We start from the raw sequence: 20662 nt of genomic DNA, 5'->3' as shown, positions 1-20662 counted from the left end.
TGTACAATGCTGGACACACGGTAAGAAAAGCAACTACCAATAAAGCAGTAAACCTGAGTTATATCTGGCAAACTAGTAGTTAACCTTGCCAGCGGTGTTGAACAGTAAGAATGAAATCTGGAAAGGTAAATTGGGAACAGACTAAAACAGGTATTTAAGGGTTAGGAGGGTTTAGGAGAAAAGAGAATAGGGTGAACAAAGTGGAAGTTTGTGTATAGATGAGAGAGAAAGAGAATAGAGAGAGAGAGATACAGATAGAGAGAGAGTGATTGATTCATTCCAATCAGAAAAATGACAGGAGATTAATGGAATAAAAAAAGAAAACCCAAGTTAATGTAGATCTGAACAAAAGTGAGGGCAGTGTGAATGAAAGGAAGAAGTTGCTTTAAAGAATAGGCAGAACAGGGCAAGTTAATTTGAAATCTTTCGTAATTCATTAATGTTTTCTTTATTGTCTGGCACTCCCTTTACACTGTGAACTTCCTAAGGATAGGGACCATATCTGTTTTGTTCACCACTTTATATCCAGAACCTTGCACAATATCAGGCACATAGTAAGTGCTCAATAAAAGTTTGTTCAGTGAGTTCATGAATTTTGATGAGGGGGAGGAGGGGTAAAAAAAAATCCAAGAGTTCAAGCATAGATGAATGAGAGAATACAGAAGTAGACTGGACATGCAGAGGAAATAATGAGTGTAAATTTTGGATTCTATGAGTTTGAGGATCCTGTAGCGCATTCTGGTGGAATTATGTGGAAATGGAGCTCGGAGTATTGCTCCAGCCTGGAGATGTGCTGTTGCAGTTTATTAGCATACAAGTTATCTATTGCGATTATGTGGGAGGAGGGAGGTTTTAAATTAGAGCCTACACCGGAAGTGATGTCAGTAAGAGAAGCGCAGAGGAGGGGAGTATTGTTCCAGGCTGGAGATGTGCTGTTGCAATTCACTAGCATACAAGTTATCTATTACAATTATGTGGGAGGAGGGAGGTTTTAAATTAGAGCCTACCCCGGAAGTGATGTCAGTAAGAGGAGGGGAAAAGTGCGCGAGAGAAGCCGCTGCAGTTCGAGCGAGGCTAAAGTGAGGCCAGCTAGGGGAAAAATAAGATAAAAAGTATGAAGAAATCCCGAAAAGATTTCTCTTGGAGAGACAGACGAAGAAACCAAGGAAGGTCTGACCAGTATTATGAAGGGCCACAAACCAGCCAGTCACGGTAAGCGATATCTAATTGACAAACTAGAAGTTGTTGGCGGCTTTGTGACGAGCGGTTTTAATGAGAGATGGGGAGCCAGATTCCAGGGGTAGTTAAATTGCTTGCTGGAGTCTCTACTAGTTTGTGACCTTAGACAAGTTATTTACCAGTAATCACTCTGTGGCTTGGTTTCTTAGCTATAAAATGAAGATAATAGCAATTATCTCATGGTTATTGTATGGGATAAGTGAATATAGGTAAAAATGCTTAGAAAAATACCTTTCATGTGGTTGCCCCGCAATAAAATTCTAGCAATAAGAATTCCACTGAGGCGTTGGGGATTAATTCTGTGAGGATTTCGATTCTTCGAGAATGTTCCAGAACTCTAAACTGTTCTCGAATGGTCATGCGCACTAAGGTTGCGCGCTTTTCCCCAAGCTCCACCCCCTTTTTTAATAGGCTACAGAGTCAATGGTCTCTCATCGTCTTCTCATTGGTCTTCAGTGGGACTTGGTCCCGCCTTCTGGAGCAAATAAGTTCTCTCATTGGCCCCTTTCGATGGTGCCTTTTCTCTCTTGTTCAAGGGCTCGCCATTGGGAAGTTGTTTATTTTCATTTAGAGTACCCAGTTTACAAAAGCAAAGTTATTTTTCTTTCTTTTAAAGTAAGTACTGTAAATAAATATTAAATGAATAAATAAGGCGGATGGGAGGGCAGTGTCGGAACTGAAGTGAGATAAACTTAAGGTTGGACCGTCGGGTGCTTTTTAAAACGGACAGCCACTTCCGGAAGAGAATGGGCGGGTAGAGAATTCTACGAGTTTGGCGGGTTTTGCGCTCTTTCTAAGTGTGTGATCCTCCTGAAGCCCAGAGTCCCAGACACGTGAGGACGTAGTGACGCCGCCACTGCCAGGCCGCGCTGCTTTTGTCTCCCCGATGGCCATGTCTGTGGTGAGTGCCCGTGCAGGGTGCCTGGGCGCCAGGGTTTGGGCGGCTGAGGGGAGGGGGGCACCGAGCCGGCCGGCCGCTAAACACTTGGGCAAGTGGCAAACCGGGGCCTGACCCGCCGGGCTCGGGGCGGGACCGCTCTCTGCAGCCGGCCTGCCTTCTCCGGACTATGTAGTTGCTTTGTAGTCCTGGGAAGGAACCTACGGAGGGGACTAGTCCGAGACGAGGGTGTTGGAGTCTGTTCATGGTTTGGAATCTTTTTCTCTCGCTTATCTCTCTCTAAAAATCACTTTAGCTCACCTGAGAAAGAAATGAAACTGGTGATTCTTTGATCTTAATTCTAATAATAGGCCGGGCATGGTAAATGTCTAGGGAAGAAGGTTCTTAAATCTTTTGCATAAGAAACCTGCTATCAGTGTTTCTTTTCTTTGGTTTTACAATTCTTTACAAATGTTCTTGAATGTATCTGTAATGTGAGAAGGTTTTCTAAGTAGGGTTACTTGTTTTTCCAAGTAGTTCTTTGAACTCCACCCCTCCCCCCATCAACTTTTGAGTTTGGTCGCAGTTTCTCGCTTTAAAAGAGAACTCAAAACTTTTGTGGCTTACTCACTGGCAAATTCACCTTTAAGGTTCAGGCAGCGTCATTTTTATTAAGGTGAATATTTTGTAAAATATTGAAAGCTTGAAATCCTTACTGCTCGGGTAAAGATTATAAATTTATATGTGAAGATGAAAAAAATCAAATTCACTAACGGGAGAAAATTATGGCCTAAAGACATGCACCTAAAATAGTGAAATTTTAAAAAATCTGAAGCTTTCGAGACCTAATTTTTAAAATGCCCAAATTTATGTGAAATAATGTGGAAAAAAAAATTTTTGTGTGTGTACAGCTACAAAGTGGTTGAAAATGAATTGTCAGCCTCTGTTGGTGGTTTTGTGTTTGTAGGGGATTGGAGGAATGGTAATCTACGCTTCTGAAATTTTTCTTGTAGGATTTTAAAACTTATGTAGATCAGGCGTGTAGAGCTGCTGAGGAATTTGTCAATATTTACTATGAGACAATGGACAAAAGAAGGCGGGTGAGTGTTATAAACTCTGCTACTCTTTATTAAATACCAGTTCTTTTGTTAGCTACCCATTCATCTGACTTGCTAAAGTGCTAGCTGTGGACTTGCTTTCTAAAACCACATTGCTTAGGAAAAGATTGGTATGGTATTAATGGGAGTGTGGGCTCTCAGATCATATCCCAGCTTTGCCCTTACCTAGCCCTGTGGCCTTGAACAAGTTACTAATCTCTCTTAACCTCTTTTTCTTTTTAGGGTGGAAAGTAGGAATTAATTTAAATACCACCTAACTTGGAGCCCAGTATATGCTTACTTACATACGTAATCTTTTCTTTATTCCCATAACTTAATTGATACAATAGTTAAAATAGTATCAGTGTTAGTAATGGGGTCTGCTTTACAGAGAATGTTTCCTGATTTGCCCCTTTTATTTCCTAATTAGTAGATAATCTCTCATCAAGGTCCAGTGCTATAGCTGGCTCTCACTAACAGGATCCACATGGCTTGGATTCCTTTTGTCTTCAGCAGACCTAGTTCTCACTTCATCAGCTTTTTGTTGTTGTTGTGATTTATCCCTGAGCCGCATTTTCTAAGTATTCCAGTATGAGTTCAAGTGAGTCTTGCCTAGGTCTCTTATCAGCATGTAACTGTTTCAGAGAATCTCTTCAATCCTGTAGGTAAGGAAGTTAATGCTCTATTTCTAAAAATCTTTTTTTGTTTGTTTTTGTTTTTAAAGCAGAACGTAGAAGTTGTTCCTGGTACTGATATTCAGTAACATGGGATGGGGCAAGGGATATGACAGTGAATGTTCATTGTGCTTTGTCTTGACTATTTATTGTGCCTTGCTGCTTCCAAAAAAAGACAACAGTTTGTTACTAGAGTCAAGATACCACGTGTTGGCCTATGAATCCAAGTTAAATTTTAAAATTAAGCAAATAGTGTGTCCTCTTGCCCGAAAAGAGTTAACTGTTGAATTTTGCCTTAACTGGGCCTTAACTTATTTGACTTATCAAAGGCTTTGTGTAAGCAAATATTCATGGTTCTTTTGAACTATGTTTGAAGTATGCTGATAAAAGTAGCAAAAAAGGAACTGATTCTTCCTCAAGCATATAAACATTAAAATTATTCAGGTTTTCACTTGTATCATGCTAGGATTGAAGTATAGTGGTAGGGCTTGGTTGACAACTTAAATTCACAGAATTTCTTTTATGGAGAAGGGGGAGAGACTAAAACTGGTTTGGCACTGCATGTGCTTGGAATTTGTGATCACTTTATTTTACTAGAGAAAGCAAATCATTAAAATTCTTTGCTAGTTTGCATGCAGGGTTTTCTCATTATGGCTAGAATGAAATATGAAGAAAAGTATTATTCACTTGTCTAGTTCATTAAGAGTAGAGTAATACCTATTTAAGGCCAAGATTGTAAGGCAGAAATTTTGTTCACATTGGTTTCCGGTGGAGCAGGGGACATGGGGAGTGAAGATGGAGGTGGTGGTGGTTGTTAGGTCAGGGCTTTGAACCGGTTCAGTCGTGGCTGATGAAGTGAAATCTGAACAGACCAGAATTTTTAAATTTTCAGTGAAACGGAACCAGAAAATTACGGGTCAAAGCCCTGGAATGGGAGACTTGGAAGAGGTGTAACGAACCCTTTCAGGAGTCTGATGCAGGAGATTGGATTATTGCCAGGACTGTGGAGCGCAAAGCACATTCAAAGCATCGTGGTCTTTGAGCAGGGCACCGCTGTTTGCAACTGTGTGGGTCAAGAGATTTGGTTGCTATGCAACTCGCACGCTGTCCTTATTTTCTACGAGGGAGAATAAGTTTCTAGCAGTGCTTCAACCTGTAATTTTCGCCATTCCGCTTATTGTTCCACTTCAGCCCCATTTTAAAAATTCAGGTCCGTTCAGGTTTCGCTTCATCGGCTGTGGCTGAACTGGGCAGAACTGGTTCAAAGCCCTGTGTTAGGTGCCATTGCGTTGATTTTTAACTCATAGTGACTCCATTTGATGGAATAGAACTGTCCCATCTGGTTTTCTAGGCTGTAATCTTTATGGGAAAACATTGCAAGTTCTTTCTCCCGTGGAGCCCCTGGGTAGGTTTGAACCACGAACCTTTCAGTTAGCAGCCTAGTGCTTAACCACTGAGCAATCAGGGCTAACTACGAAAATGTTTGTATATCATTTGTAACCTTTTAATCCAGTTCTGTAAAATGCTTATGCAGAAACAATCTTTTTTTCTTTTTAGGCACTCACCAGGCTGTATCTGGACAAGGCCACTTTAATATGGAATGGAAATGTTGTCACTGGGCTGGACGCCCTAGCTAATTTTTTTGAAATGTTGCCTTCTAGTGAGTTCCAGGTCAATATGTTAGATTGCCAGCCAGTTCATGGTAAGATCAGGGTCTTCCAAGGTACTTTTTTTTTTCTCTTCCTTTAGTGACCATTGAGCTTTTAGACCAAAAGCAGTAAGCAGTTTTTTGTGGTGGAAGTATTTACTTAGGAAAGTTAAATATTAAGAAAAATTCAGGTGTCTAAGGTTTTGGTGGGTTGTGCAACTGTGCTTTATTACCAGTTAAATTGAGGCTAACCATGATTTTTGTTAATGGAGATGAGGGATTATCTTTTCACTAAATAGATGGTTGCCTGCTGTGCCCTGAAGTGTCTCCAGAGAAAAATTATACCATCTCTCTGATTAATGTCTTTTAGTATCTTCCAAAAACCCATTGCCATGGAGTCTATTCCGACTCATAGTGACCCTATAGGAGAGAGTAGAACTGCCCATAGAATTTCTGAGGCTGTAAATCTTCACAAAAGCAGATTGCCGCATCTTTCTCCCACAGAGCGGCTGGTGGGTTCGAACCATCAACCTTTTGGTTAGCAGCAGATCCCCTTAATCACTGTGTCGCCAGGGCTCCTTTTAGCGTCTTACAACCTGTTAACATTTTTCAAAAGAAACGTACCCTGTTATGTAAAAGGATTACTTTTGGCAAGACGGAATTTGATTCAAGGTAGATTGATGCAGTTTATAAGATTCACTTCCAGGTGGGGTCTTAAGTGTCTTAAGTAGTGATTCAGGGTGATTTTTTTTCTTTGTAGTTCTTGAAAAGAACAATAGCTTCAGATTCAAAATGTGAATGAGCTCCAGTAGAAACTCAAATAAGTATTAATAATACAGCAAGCAAATGGTCCCACACTAGATATAAGTCATTTTGAAAATATGAGTATCCAAAAACTTTTTGGACTGAAAATAATTTCAACATCTTTGAAACGATTGTAGTATTTAGTTTTCTGAGTTTGAGTCTTTACAGATTATGCTCTCAAGGTGAAGAAATTTCATGAAACTTTAGTGTAGAAGCAGTGTAGTTTAAGCCTGAAAATCTGCCTATTTGGGTTAAGAAACAGACCTTTATTTTTTTGTGTGTGGGGTTGGGTAAAGAAACTGACCTCTCTTTTTTGTGTGTCTGTGGGTAAAGAGCAAGCTACCCCGTCGCAGACCACAGTTCTTGTTGTGACCAGTGGAATTGTGAAGTTTGATGGAAACAAACAGCACTACTTCAACCAGAACTTCCTGCTGACTGCTCAGTCCACTCCTAACAACACCGTGTGGAAGATCGCAAGTGACTGCTTCCGTTTTCAGGATTGGGCTACTACTTAAAGGGGTAAAGGTCCATTCTCCTGTAGTCCATTAGTTGCAGCAACTGAAATTTATGTGAATTAATCCATTTCACTGTAGAAGTACTATAAATTAGTATGTGTTAAAACTAGATTTCTTTAATATCTTCAATTCCTCGCAGCACCTTTTCTAGAAGCTGCCAGTTTGGATCATTGTCCTTAAGAACTTTAACGCTAGTTTTTTACATGCCTTACGTACATTCCACTAATAATGTTTTGATTGTAATATTAAACACATGGTCTCTGTACTAACATTCACTGTGAATTCAGCCCATCGCAAAAATCAAATCCTTTTATAATACTGTCCATGGGTTATCAGCACAACGTAACTCTCTGGGAGCGAGTGGGGTTTTTCTGGTCATTAGGTTAGTTTTGTAGTAAAACTTACACTTATTTTCAGTAAACACTGGTAATGCAGTTTTAATATATGGCTTTTTCATATCAGCTCAATGAAAGCATTACTAAGATTTGCATAACTACTCTGATATACTAGAATTGCATGTAGAGATGTTCAGTAGCTCTTTTAATGTGTTAAGTACTGTTTTATGTTAGCATGTTTTTTTAATGAAGTGAATTAGTAGACTATAGAGATGTATAATGCTCTCGGTTGATACCTTGAGTACTGAGTACAATTTGGTGGTTTAAAAGCAAAGCTTCTTAAAAAGATTTTTTTTGGCAGCTCCAGGTCTATAACTTTGGGTTATGAGCGATAGTAGGACTGATAGCTTTAATGTGAGAACGGAGAATGAGAAATGTCAAGATCTAAGGTTAGAAGCAGAACTAAGGAGCGGTGGCCAAATACTAAATTTTGGGGACTTGTTTTCTACCTCTTAACAATGTTTTAAGTCTTATTTTTAGGATTTAAATCACTAGGGTAATCGATATCCTTGCCAAATGGTCACAAGTGTCACATTTGTTCTAAACATGATTTTTTAAAGTTTTTCAACTTACCTCATACTTATCACCAATATAGGTCTCAATTTATATTCAAGGACTTATGGGGGCAAAATGTCAGCAATAAGCCTAACCCTGGCAGCTGGAGTCTTAACAGGAAAGTTAGAAATAAAGCCATTGCCATTAGTAACAGGACATATCTCTTAACCTCTGTCTCTTCCGTGTAGACTTCAGGCCAAAACTCTACAGTGTATTAATGCCCCACAAGAAAAGTGATTTTACCGCAGCGTTTTACACTGTCAACTGCATTATTTTTTAATTATTGGAAATTCAAAATTTCTTTTTGTGATTTATTCTTCCATATGGCATTGAACAATATCTGTTTTTAAAACATTCTGTTTCTGTTATGTGGCTCACTCTTTGACTTTTTTTTAAGAGAAAATGAAGAACAGTAGATCTTTATAAACCCATAAACTTCAAAACACCAAATTGATTAATTCGATGTCTCTCAGCTCTAAAGAGAAAGAAACTTAGCTTTGGTTTTTGGTTAAACTTGAAATATCTTTTCCATTTTTAATTGATTTTTTAAATGTTTTTACACTGTAGTACCAGCTTCATTTCTACATTGAAACTCACTAAATTTTAAAACCAGCAATTCATTTCTCTTTGCCCCAAATTGCACACTACATTTCTGCCATGTTAACAAAATAAGGGGCTGGAACTGAAATTTAGAAATTATCCATGCCTTCTTGTAGTACTGATCAAAACTTACACATATTCTGCTCAAAATGAGCTAACTATTTTAAATTGGCTTTTTAAAACCACAGCTTTAGCAACAATTTGAATGCCAAACACTACCCCTCACCTTAGGGAGAATAGTCTCAAATACAAGCTACATATAACTAGCAATAACTGACTTGAATAAACAGTTGTATACTATTCACTAGTTGTACATTTTTAAGACTTGCATATGAGTGCTTTTTCCAGGTTCTGTATAACTTCAATTGGTTGGAACTACTCTTATGTGGACTATACTGTATTTTTAACATGATCATATTTTTGTACCTTGAAAAAATAAAATAAAGTTTGCCTTGTGATGGGTTTTATCGAGTTCATTTTGAGATCTTTTGAATTTTTTAAGGCTCCGGAGCAGGTATTTGTTTCTTTACAATATAAGGTCTTTCAAATTTAACAAAATGTTAGAATGTTGAAAACAGTGGTTGACAGCTTGAACTTTTTCTTTGCTGTCCTGTCTCTAGTCTACCCTATTCTCTTTTCCTACCAAGTATTCATATTCCTGAGATGACCTCTGAGGTCGAAGGAAGATTTTTTGTGAGAAGTTGGAAATTTTAACCTTGAGGAACTAGCCAGAATGCTCTTAGACAGTCGAAACAAAATACAACTGTTTTCCAGGAAGAATGGTCCCATTATCTTTAATTCTACATTAAAAATATGTTAGCAGACACTTTTGGAGAGGAGTGAGAAGAGACAAAAACCCTTGAAATCAAAGACCATATTTCGTCTCTTCAAAGATGCGTGTATTTTTCATATTTTAACGCTCCTGAAATACTGGTATGATCTTAAATCAATGGCGTGTCATAGTTCAATTGGGTTTTTTTTTTTTTTTTTCGTTTTGTAATGGTGCATAAAATAGTGAATCTTACAATTGATGGCATCTTAGATTGATGAAATGCAGTAATAAGTTTTGCCAAGACAAAAATGGTTAGGAATCTGCTTAGGTCTAAATTTGGAATCATTAAGTGAAAGAGGCTGTAAGCCTAAGATGTTAGAAACTCATAACCCAAACTCTGTCACCATGTTATTTGTATTTCATGACTAGCCCATGTGGTTGGATCTTATTTAAGCATGCATATTTCCTTGGTGAATTTGAGTCATCGTAATAGTTTGCAGGTTTTTGGAAATTACCTATTAATGTATGATGTACCTAAAAAAGTAGTCGCAGTAAAAGGTAAGTGGCATGTTTGGGACAGGAGCACGAAGTCAGAAGTGAAACAGGTACTGCAAGTTGTTTTATTCCGGAATTTTGCAGAATTGACTATTGCCTGAAGTTAGTGAGGCAGGAAATTTGATAGAAGGGAACTTAATTTGCTGATTTTGTTGTAACACAGTTTGTTCTACAGGAGTAGAAAGAAGCAGCACGGATGTAATTTAACATAACCATGTGTATTTAGGGGAAAATGGTAGGGCATTTGGCTTTCTGGTTTGACAGTTGGCTCTGTACAATAAAATATTTCGTCAAAACTCTTGATACTAAAATCTGTATTCTAGTAATTTCTACTAATAAATACTTTCCCCTCTTTGCCAAATGCAGCTTTCTGTACAAAAGAGTACTTGGTGACTATCAGTGGGCTATATAGGTCAGTCTTCATTCCTAGAAAAGTACTAAAAGGAAGGGAGAGGTATCATTTGAGTAAGATGTGTCATTTGGGTCTTTGGATACATCATACATCTGGGATTGAGGTACAGTTGATATTATTTGTGGATTCCATATTTGTAAATTCACCTACTTGCTAAATTTATTTGTAACCCAGAATCAATACAGCACTTTTACAGTCACTGGTGGACATACACAGAGCAGTGAAAAATTTGAGTCATTCAGTGTGTACCTTCCCAGCTGAGGTCAAACAATGCAGTGCTCTGCTTGCTTTGTCAGCTCTTGTGCTGTAAACAAGTATCCTTTTCACAGTCTATTTAGTGCCATGTTTTTCACTTTTTTTGTGCTTTCTGTTAGTGATTTTGTTGTTTAAAATGACCCCAAGCAAAGTGCTGAAATGCTGCCCAGCGTTCCTAAGAACAAGAAAGGTGTAATGTGCCTTACAGAGAAAATACATGTGTTAGGTAAGTTTTGTTCAGGCATGAGTTATAGTGCTGTTGGCCCAGCATTTATGAATCAACAATACGGTACATCCGGAAAAAGGAAGAGAAAATTCGCCAATCTGTACATGAAAGTGCTAAAGTAACATCTATAGTGCATGATGAAACTATGAGAAATATAGAGAAGCAGCTAAATTTGTAGATTTATGAGATGACCAGTGAAAAAAGCATAGTAGGACAGCATTGTGGGGCTGAAATCCAAAGAAATTATGATCATTTTACCTAGAGTCAGGAAAATGTTAAAACTGTTCTTGGTTAATGTTTAATTATAAAGAGATACTGCATATAATTAATCATTTGTAAGAAATAAGGTGTCTTTAAACAGAAACACGTAAATCAAGGTTATATATTGATCAGTTGATGAAAATGTTGTGATCAGAGGCCCACAGTACCCTAGCCCTGTATTTTCCCTAGGGCAGTGGCTGAATATTTGGTAATTCAGTGTTCTTGGTGACATTAAATAACAAGAATTGACTATATGTGTTCTCTAGATCATTGACATTCAAACTTTTTACCATGACTCATAGTAAGAAGCATATATTACATCACAACCCAGTATACAGATGCATAAATATAACAAACCAATTTAAAAAAAAAAAAAACACATCCTTCCTGCAGTGCATTTCTGGTATTTTCTATTTCATTCTATCCATTTTATTTTTAATGCTGGCCATAACCTGCTAAATTGGTTTTTATTACTTCCTAATGAGTTTTACCAGCAGTTTGAAAGGCACAAAAATAGAGCAAGCATAGTATTTTCACTGTCACTTTTTTTTTTTCTAGTGGTGGTTTGGGGTTGGCTTCTAAAAAGTGGTGCCGTGTGTCAGTGATGGCAGCCTGACTTGGAATTGATTAAAAGTTTTTCTCTTCTCGGGCCTGTCATGTTCTTTGAGGGCCGTAAATAGCAGCACTGTTTTCCTCCCATTCCTTTGGCTTGCACCTGAAGTTCAGAGCTAAGAAAGCAGACGTTTAGATTAGTCTTTAGGCAGAGTCTGGGAATAGGATGAGTGGCAACAATGGAAGGAGTTGAAACAGGGAAGAGGCTGCCCTATTTCAGATATCCAACCAGAAAAATGAGAAGGCATTCCAGCAGAATTCCTTTGAATGTGGTTTGATACTACAAAAAGTGTATTTCTGTAGATTTTAAGTCAATTTCATGTGTTTTTTGCCTTTCCCTCCCTCCCTGGAACACGCCAAACATCTGCATATAACCCCTCCGGATTTGACAAAGGCTTGTTGGTCTCTAAGGTGTAAACCCTGGTACCAGACCCAAAGGAAATCTGTATTCTAAGGCCATTCTGACCTTGATTAGCTTTGTGACCTTGGGGGATTCACTTACTCTCATTGGGTCTGTCTTCAGCTGTTTAATGTAGATACTATTTGCCCTGTCTCCCCAAGTGCTTAGGAGGATCAAATAAGACAACAAATGTGAAAATATTTTTGAAAAGTGCAAAGTTCTGTACAAATGCAGTAGTTCTATTTTTGGAAATGTTTAGTAGAACCATAGGCTTGGTGCTTGGCTTCACCGTCCCCCCACCCAAAAAAAAAAATTGTTTCTTGTAGGGCAAAATCAACTGATACGGACTGCTGTCTACAACCAGACATTTGTTCTAAATCTTGCTCCTGCCCTTACAAGACTCTTATCCACCTCCACAAAAAGCATAAAATTAGATTGATGTAAATAGAGATGCCAATTTTACCATAAAAAGACATTCAGGGCCTTAATGGGAATCAAGGATAGCAATTTTCAAATGTATTTTTTGAGAAGTCTTTCTGTAACCGGGAAAAGTAAATAGATGTAACATTATTTTTTTAAACATTATTGATTACAACTCCCTTGCTCAACGGCAGGAAATCAGAGAGAAGCCTGCAACACTTAACCAAGCCCAGGTGCGCAGTTCACTTCGGAGCCCTGAGCTGCCTTAGGTGGCCAACATGCTCTTTGTTCTCTTGACCCTTTTGTGTCGTTGCTCAAAGAGCCTCTGGGATTGATTTCTTTAATATGCTATCCTATCCATCTGTGGTGCCCAGAATTCCCTGTGGTCCAGGCCCAATCTTAAAGCTAATAATTCACTGGCTTTGCATGTTGCTGGGGAGAAAAGGCAACCCTGGAGGAAGGGACTAGAGGAGAAATTAGCTGGGGGGTAGGGACAGTTGGGAAGATGTTTTCCAAACAACTGAAAATGAGGGGGAGAGAGACCACGGATAGTCTCCCCTGGACAGGAAATTTATGATAACTCTAGGAGGGAAGACACAGAGGTTAAGGAAGCCCTTACACCTTTAAGAATTGCAGTTAAAAAGCATATACACTGAAACATCTCTGGGAGGCCAGTGGCAAAACTAGGAACTAGGGGCCACCTACCTCTGTTCCCCTTTCTCTCATCCTTCTGGGACCCTATATTATGCTTCCCAAGACCCACCACCATCGCAGGTTCTGGACCTATTCATCTGTTCCCCCGCCCCCAAATCTTTATGGTCTCATCCATTCCATCTCATCCCATCACAACGCCTTTGCCCAGGGCTTCGACCTGTTCATCCTGGTTTGACTGCCTGCTGAGAGTTTGCATGTCTACCCCAGATATACTGAATCACTACATTTTAACGAGATCCCCAAGTGTTTCTTAATGTATACTACTTTCTAACAAGATCCCCAGGTGATTCTTAAATACATGTATAAGATTCTTATATATGTATAAAAATCACCTGGGAATCATGTTAAAATGTCGATATATATGTAACACTCACCTGGGGATCTTTTAGAACTGTAGATTGTGATTCAGTATATCTGGGGTGGAAATGCAAATTCTCAGCAGGCAGTTAAAGTGGGCCGAACCGGTTCAAAGCCTTTTCTTTGCCCTCAGAGTCATTCCCTTAGGAAACCACTCTGCTTTCAAGTGAAGTTTGTTCATAAACTCATTATAGAGGTAATTAGCTTTTGTCTCTTGGGGTTGTTGCATTTTGGCTGGAAACAGAATAATACCAGAACTCAAAGAAATGGCTCACTAATCATGACACTTCGGACATATTTTATGTGTGAGGGGTGGGAGGGGTTTGATCTGAGAATCAGAAGGACCTTTAGTGCCCCTAAAACTACATCTTGCAGAAGGTAAATGTCTATAATTTATCATGGAATAGAAATTAGCCCAATATATAACCACTCAAATCTTATGCATTCTTTTGACTTCTGTATACTGTGGTAACTGGCTTCCATCCCCCTGACACACTCTCACCTAATTGTTAGTGGGCTGAGAATGCCCCAAACCGGGTTTCTGTCCCCATGCTGCTTAATAGCCTGCAGAGTCCCTTGAGCGGCAGCCTAGGAAAATAACGTGTCAGAGCTCGCAGTCAGGGAAGACTTGGAAGAGAATGGTGGCCCCGTCACTAGTTGTGTGATCCTTTGTTGTTATTGAGTGCTGTTGAGTTGACTCCAACTCATAGCAACCCCATATGACAGAATATAACTGCCCCATAGGGTTTTCTAGGCCATAATCTTTACAGAAGTACATCTTTTTTCCTGCAGAGCCACTGGGTGGGTTCGAACCGCCAACCTTTCTGTTAGCGGCAGAGCACTTAACCATTGTACCACGGGGGGGATCATTTACCAGCTTATTAATCCTCTACTGGCACCTCAGTTTTCTCGTTTATAAAAAACAAAAACATTGCTGTCGAGTCGATTCCAACTCATAGTGACCCTATAGTACAGAGTAGAACTGCCCCATGGGGTTTCCAAGCAGCTGCTGGTGGATTTAAACTGCTGACCTTTTGGTTAGCAGCTGTGCCACCAGGGCTCCCATTTATAAAAGAGAGCTAATAATACTTTTTTTAATAATACTTATATTGCAAGGTTGTTGTGAGGCTCGAATGAGATAATAGCTGCAATAGCTAACGTTCATTAAGCACTTACCATGTGCCCGACTATACTAAGCACCTTACCTGCATTATCATCTCATTTGACCTCACAGTAACCTTAGGAAATAGGTACTGTTGTCATCACCATTTTGAAAATGAGAAAACCAAGGCTCAGAGAGTTAGTCACTTGTCCAAGGCCACTCAGTGGCAGAAGCAGGATTCAAACCCAGGCCTTTATGATTCTTAACCATCGTGATAGCATATAGCCATTTCACAAATGGAAATGAAATGTTGTGTTGTAGCTGCTTAGAAAGGACCCCTGGTGGACGGCACCCAATAACAACAGCTGCTTAGAGCCAAGCTTGGGGAAGACTTAGCTGCCTATACACTCAGCAAATAAATTGTTTGCAATTTAGAGGAAAATGTCATTACTATAAAAAGGTGCCTTATATGTTCTGGTGTACAGTGTATATATGCCAATGATCATGAAGATGGCTCATGAAGATGGCACAGGACCCGGCAGTGTTTTGTTCTGTTATACATAAGATCACCATGAATTGAAGCTGACTTGATGGCAACTAACAACAAACTGTATATGTGTCCACACATTGTATGTCTTGTTAGCATCTTATCTTCTTGCTCTCTGGCAGGAAGACTCCTTAAGCCAAGGATAAACACAATTATATATATATATGTCATATTAAGGGTGACATATAAGGAAAATATAACAGGACATGGTGGGAGCTACTCTCGTCTCCATTCCTCCTACCTCCCCTCATTCTAAGGAAGAGGAAACCAGCCAAAACTCTGTCTTGGAAGTGTCACAAGTAGATAACCTCACATTAATCCTCATCTGCCTGCATATAGCTATGCTGGGCAATATCTTGGTGGTTAAAAAGGGTTAGAGGTGGTGGCAGCCACGAACGCTGCTCAGCTCTTCATGTCTTTTAGCTGTGACTAAGGCAGTTAGTGGATTGACACAGTGGCTGCAACAATGGGCTGAACCACAGCAGTGGTTGTGAGGATGGCACAGGACCAAGCTACATTTTGTTCTGTTATATGTAGGGTCACTATGAGTCAGAACCGACTTAATGGCACCTAACAACAACAACAACAAGGCAGTTAGTTGACAGCCTCCAGAACAGCACCTGTGAGATCTGTTGCAACATTTGAGCCAATGCCATGCTCTTTTGGGGCAGCCCCTAGCCAATGACTGAACAGGTAAGAGTGCTAAAGCCTGGCCATTTCAGTCCAGGGCAGGACTTCTCTAGCGGGCCATGTTTGCTCCATGGCTCTCTCTCTCGAATTGGCCGAGCCTGTCAAATCCATATCACAGCCTGCATAGTTCTGCTTTTGTCCATTTTTCCTTTCACAGATGTCAGATATGCATCGTGGTCTGAAGACTTTCCTGCCCAACCCTGCTTCCTCCCTCTATCTTCCACAGGCGTTAACTCCCAGGAAACTTCTTGCACTCCTAACTACACCTCAGCATCTGCTTGCTAGAGGACCTAAACCAACCCCAGGGTTTCTGTTGCCAGCACTCTGCTGAGTTGAAGCACTGATTAATATTGGGAGTGAGTGTTTGATGGCTTCTCAGGTGGCTATCCTAGTAGCCTGCTTCACCATTGCCATAGAGACTTCCCTGTGGAAGAAATAAAACAGGAGACAAGGGCTCATTGCAAAGCCTCCCACCCAGGCTTTGGGAGAGGTTTCCAAGCCACTTGGGCAGAAGGGTTGGGGTCATGGCAGAGAATATTTGGCCTCATGAAGGCTGGAGCTGAAAGGGAGATGGAGAGACACAGGCCGTCCAGGCCTGGAGGTGGGGGATGGAGGGTGGGGAGGGAAATGCTGGCTAACGGGAGTGTATGGCCCAGATTGCACTGTTGGTATTCATGAGGGAACCCTAGTATCCTGGCGTCCTAGCATCCTGGCAGCAAAGTCTGCACTTAACCAACGCTTTCCAAATAGAAGCTGGCCTGCCAAAGATTTTTGTATGCCCTGGCCTTCTGCTCTGCCCTACCTCCTGCTCTTGCCTTGATGAATCATTGCTGCAGACCAGAGACTCTGAACCTCACCTGGGGTCCACGAGCATACTGGAGCCTCAGGAGGGTGCTCTGTGATCCCCACGAGGAAATTTTATAAGTATTTATCTGGAAAAAGGGGCCATAGCTCCCATCAGCTTCTCGAAGGGGCCTCTAATGCTGAAGAGATTGGGTAAGTGAATCTATTTTTATGGATTAAGGAGGCAGAGCTGGCACATGACAGGTACACAAAATCAAAAAAGTTCCATGAATGATTTGAATGACTAGAAAGGAGAAATGACTGAGGGTTGTTGTTGTAAGGTGCTATCAAGTCAGTTCTGAGTCACAGCGACCTCATGTATAACAACGAAACATTGCCCAGGTCCTGAGCCATTCTCCCAATGTGACTGTGTTTGAGCCTATTGTTGCAGCCAACATGTAAGTTCATCTCACTGAGAGTCTTCCTCTTTCCTACTGACCCTCTACTTTATCCAGCATGATGTCCTTCTCCAAGGATTAAATTAGATAAAACATAAAGCACTTAGCATAGTACCTGACACATAGCAAACACTCAGTAAAAATAATAACGATTATTATTAATATCACATACTCAATCTTTTGACAGGAGTTTAGTATTCCAGGCTGACTGAACAATAAGGTATTTAACCATTTTCTACTGTTGCATACACCAATTGTCTCCATTATTTTCTATTACAAGCAATGCAACATTAAGCATCCTTGTACACAAATTTTTGCGTATATGTGTGAGCATACCTAGGAGATAGATTTCTAGAAGTACAATTGTTAAGGAATATGCACCTTTTATAGTCTTGATTAAAACTGCCAAGTTTCCCTCCAAAAAGGCTCTACCTTTGTTAATAGCCCCACAAAATGTATAACCCAAAAAAACCAAACCCACTGCCGTGGAGTCGATTCCGACCCTATAGGTAGAGTAGAACTGCCCCATAGAGTTTCCAAGGAGCACCTGGTGGATTCGAACTGCTGACCTCTTGGTTAGCAGCCGTAGCACTTAACCACTATGCCACCAGGGTTTCCACAAAATGTATATGAGAGATCATTTTCTCATACCCTCACCCACACTAAACATCATTCCCTTAAAAATATTTGCTAAACTGCTGAGTGAAAAAACAGTACTGTGTTTTAGTTTTTATTTCTTTATTGGTTAGATAATTTGGTAACTTCCAAATTTATACTTCTAGTCATGAGCTCCAAACTTATGTTCAAATCAGCAGTCTATTCAAATACCTGATAGACAACTCTAACTTAATGTAACATGTCCAAAATCAAAATCCTAATTTGGAGAGATTTTTAAAAGGTAGAACTAAAATATGGACAAGAATAACACTTAAGACAGGAGGGAGTTAACATGCCTAAAACTGAACTCCTGATTTTATCCTCTAACCTGCTCTACCTACAGACCAGTCCATCCCTGTAAATGGCAACTCCATTATTCTGGTTGCTCAGGCCAAAAACCTGGCATCATCCTTGACTCCACCCTTTCTCTCACATCCCGCAGAATCTGACAGCTTCTTGTTACCAATACTACCCTACTTTAAGCCACTATCTTCTTCTCACTGGCCTCCTGCCTGGTCTTCCTGATCCAATCTCCCATACCCCAGTCTATTCCCAACACAGCAGCAAGAGTGGTCCTTTAGAAACACAACTCAGATTATGTCACTCCTCTGCTCGAAACCCTCCAATGCCTTCCCATCTTATTCTAAGTAAAAGGCAAAGTCCTTTCAATGGTCTCCAAGACCCTCATGGTCTGGCCCCTGCTGCCACTCTGACCTTATCTCCCTCATGCTCACTCCACTCCAGTCCCCTGGCCACTTTGCTGACTCTGGACCAGACTAGGGAAGCCACCTACTTAAGGCCTTTGCATCTGCCTGCAACGCTGTTCCTACAGATACCTTCGTGCCTCATTCCCGCACTTTCTTCGGGTCTTTTTTTTTTTCCAAATGCCATCTAATCAGAGAGGTCCGCCCTACCCTCCTTTCTAAAAAAAAGTACTTTCCCCATCACTCTTTACCCCCTGCTCTGCTTTATTTTGTTCCAGAGCAGTTTCACTGATATATATCTTAATTTTTACTGTTTGTCCACATCCACCAGAATGTAAGTTCCAAGAAGGCAGAGACTTTGTATATTTTGTTCACTGCTTGATCTCCAGAACCCATTACACTGCTTGGCAGTAGTAGCTGCTCATGAAATCTTTGTTGAGTAAATGAATGACTCAGATTGAGCACCAGTGAGTACGACCATTTGCAGTCCTTCATCTGTGAACTGCCACTTCATGTCCTCTGCCTGTTTTTCCATTGAAGCTTAGTTTCCTTTCTTGTGTTGATTTTTATAGAAGGCCTATGTAGAAAGTGGAAGCCTGGTGGTGCAGTGATTAAAGAGCTATGGCTCCTAACCAAAAGGTCAGCAGTTAAAATCTACCAGCCCTTCCTTGGAAACCATCTGGGGCAGTTCTACTCTGTCCTATAGGGTTGCTATGAGTTGGAGTGGGCTAGATGGCAACAGGTTTGGTCTGGGTTTTTATGTTGTCGTTGTTGTTGTTGTTTTTAGGTGCCGTTGAGTCGGTTCTGACTCATAATGACCCTATGCACAACAGAATGAAATACGGCCTGATCCTGAGCCATCCTTACAATTGTTGCAATGCTTGAGCTCATCGTTGCAGCCACTGTGTCAATCCACCTCTGTGAGGGTCTTCCTCTTTTCCGCTGACCCTGTACTCTGCCAAGCATGATGTCCTTCTCCAGGGACTGATCCCTCCTGACAACATGTCCAAAGTATGTAAGACGCAGTCTCGCCATCCTTGCTTCTAAGGAGCATTCTGGCTGTATTTCTTCTAAGACAGATTTGTTTGTTCTTTTGGCAGTCCATGGTATATTCAGATTTCTTCGCCAACACCACAATTCAAAGGCGTCAGTTCTTCCTCGGTCTTATTCATTGTCCAGCTTTCACATGCATATGATGCGATTGAAAATACCATGGCTTGGGTCGGGCGCACCTTAGTCTTCAAGGTGACATCTTTGCTCTTCAACACTTTAAAGAGGTCCTGTGCAGCAGATTTACCCAATGCAATGCGTCTTTTGATTTCCTGACTGCTGCTTCCATGGCTGTTGATTGTGGATCCAAGTAAAACAAAATCCTTGACAACATCAATCTTTTCTCCATTTATCATGATGTTGCTCATTGGTCCAGTTGTGAGGATTTTTGTTTTCTTTATGTTCAGGTGCAATCCATACCGAAGGCTGTGGCCTTTGATCTTCATTAGTAAGTGCTTCAAGTCCTCTTCACTTTCAGCAAGCAAGGTTGTGTCATCTGCATAACGCAGGTTGTTAATGAGTCTTCCTCCAATCCTGAAGCCCCATTCTTCTTCATATAGTCCAGCCTCTCATGTTATTTGTTCAGCATACAGATTAAATAGGTATGGTGAAAGAATACAACCCTGACGCACACCTTTCCTGACTTTAAACCAATCAGTATCCCCTTGTTCTGTCCAAACAACTGCCTCTTGATCTATGTAAAGGTTCCTCATCAGCACAATTAAGTGTTCTGGAATTCCCATTCTTCGCAATGTTACCCATAATTTGTTATGATCCACACAGTCGAATGCCTTTGCATAGTCAATAAAACACAGGTAAACATCTTTCTGGTATTCTCTGCTTTCAGCCTGGATCCATCTGACATCAGCAGTGATACCCCTGGTTCCACATCCTCTCTGAAACCGGCCTGAATTTCTGGCAGTTCCCTGTCGATATACTGCTACAGCCATTTTTGAATGATCTTCAGCAAAATTTTGCTCGCATGTGATATTAATGATATTGTTCTATAATTTCCACATTCAGTTCGATCACCTTTCTTGGGAATAGGCATAAATATGGATCTCTTCCAGTCAGTAGGCCAGGAAGCTCTCTTCCATATTTCTTGGCGTACATGAGTGAGCACCTCCAGCGCTGCATCTATTTGTTGAAACATCTCAATTGATATTTCATCAATTCCTGGAGCCTTGTTTTTTGCCAATGCCTTCAGAGAAGCTTGGACTTCTTCCTTCAGTACCATTGGTTCCTGATCATATGCCACCTCTTGAAATGGTTGAACATCGACT

General features: G+C 40.4%; 1 protein-coding gene across 2 annotated transcripts; it reads left to right on the top strand.

Annotated features, from left to right (window-relative positions):
• The first annotated feature begins 1774 nt into the window (after positions 1-1774).
• On the top strand, positions 1775-8873 carry NXT2 (nuclear transport factor 2 like export factor 2). Of its 2 annotated transcripts, XM_049872836.1 has the most exons (5): positions 1775-1854; positions 2056-2140; positions 3130-3216; positions 5445-5589; positions 6673-8873. In XM_049872836.1, exons 2-5 carry the CDS (start codon positions 2126-2128, stop codon positions 6852-6854), a joined length of 429 nt encoding a protein of 142 aa, XP_049728793.1. In that variant the 5' UTR covers positions 1775-1854; positions 2056-2125; the 3' UTR covers positions 6855-8873. The 2 variants fall into 2 exon arrangements, with proteins under 2 accessions (XP_049728793.1, XP_049728792.1); XM_049872835.1 differs by lacking the exon at positions 1775-1854 and having other exon boundaries at positions 1861-2140.
• Positions 8874-20662: the final 11789 nt, after the last annotated feature.

This window comes from Elephas maximus, chromosome X (assembly GCF_024166365.1).
Source record: "Elephas maximus indicus isolate mEleMax1 chromosome X, mEleMax1 primary haplotype, whole genome shotgun sequence".
NCBI lineage: Eukaryota > Metazoa > Chordata > Mammalia > Proboscidea > Elephantidae > Elephas > Elephas maximus.
Note: the sequence above shows the minus strand (reverse complement) of the source record. Positions and strands in the feature narration are given on the sequence as shown.

Bases quoted from the DNA above. Each gene is read 5' to 3' on its own strand.
- NXT2 (XM_049872836.1), top strand. The intron at 3,217-5,444 runs GTGAGTGTTATA...TTTTCTTTTTAG, and splicing joins CAATGGACAAAAGAAGGCGG to GCACTCACCAGGCTGTATCT. The intron at 5,590-6,672 runs GTAAGATCAGGG...CTGTGGGTAAAG, and splicing joins AGATTGCCAGCCAGTTCATG to AGCAAGCTACCCCGTCGCAG.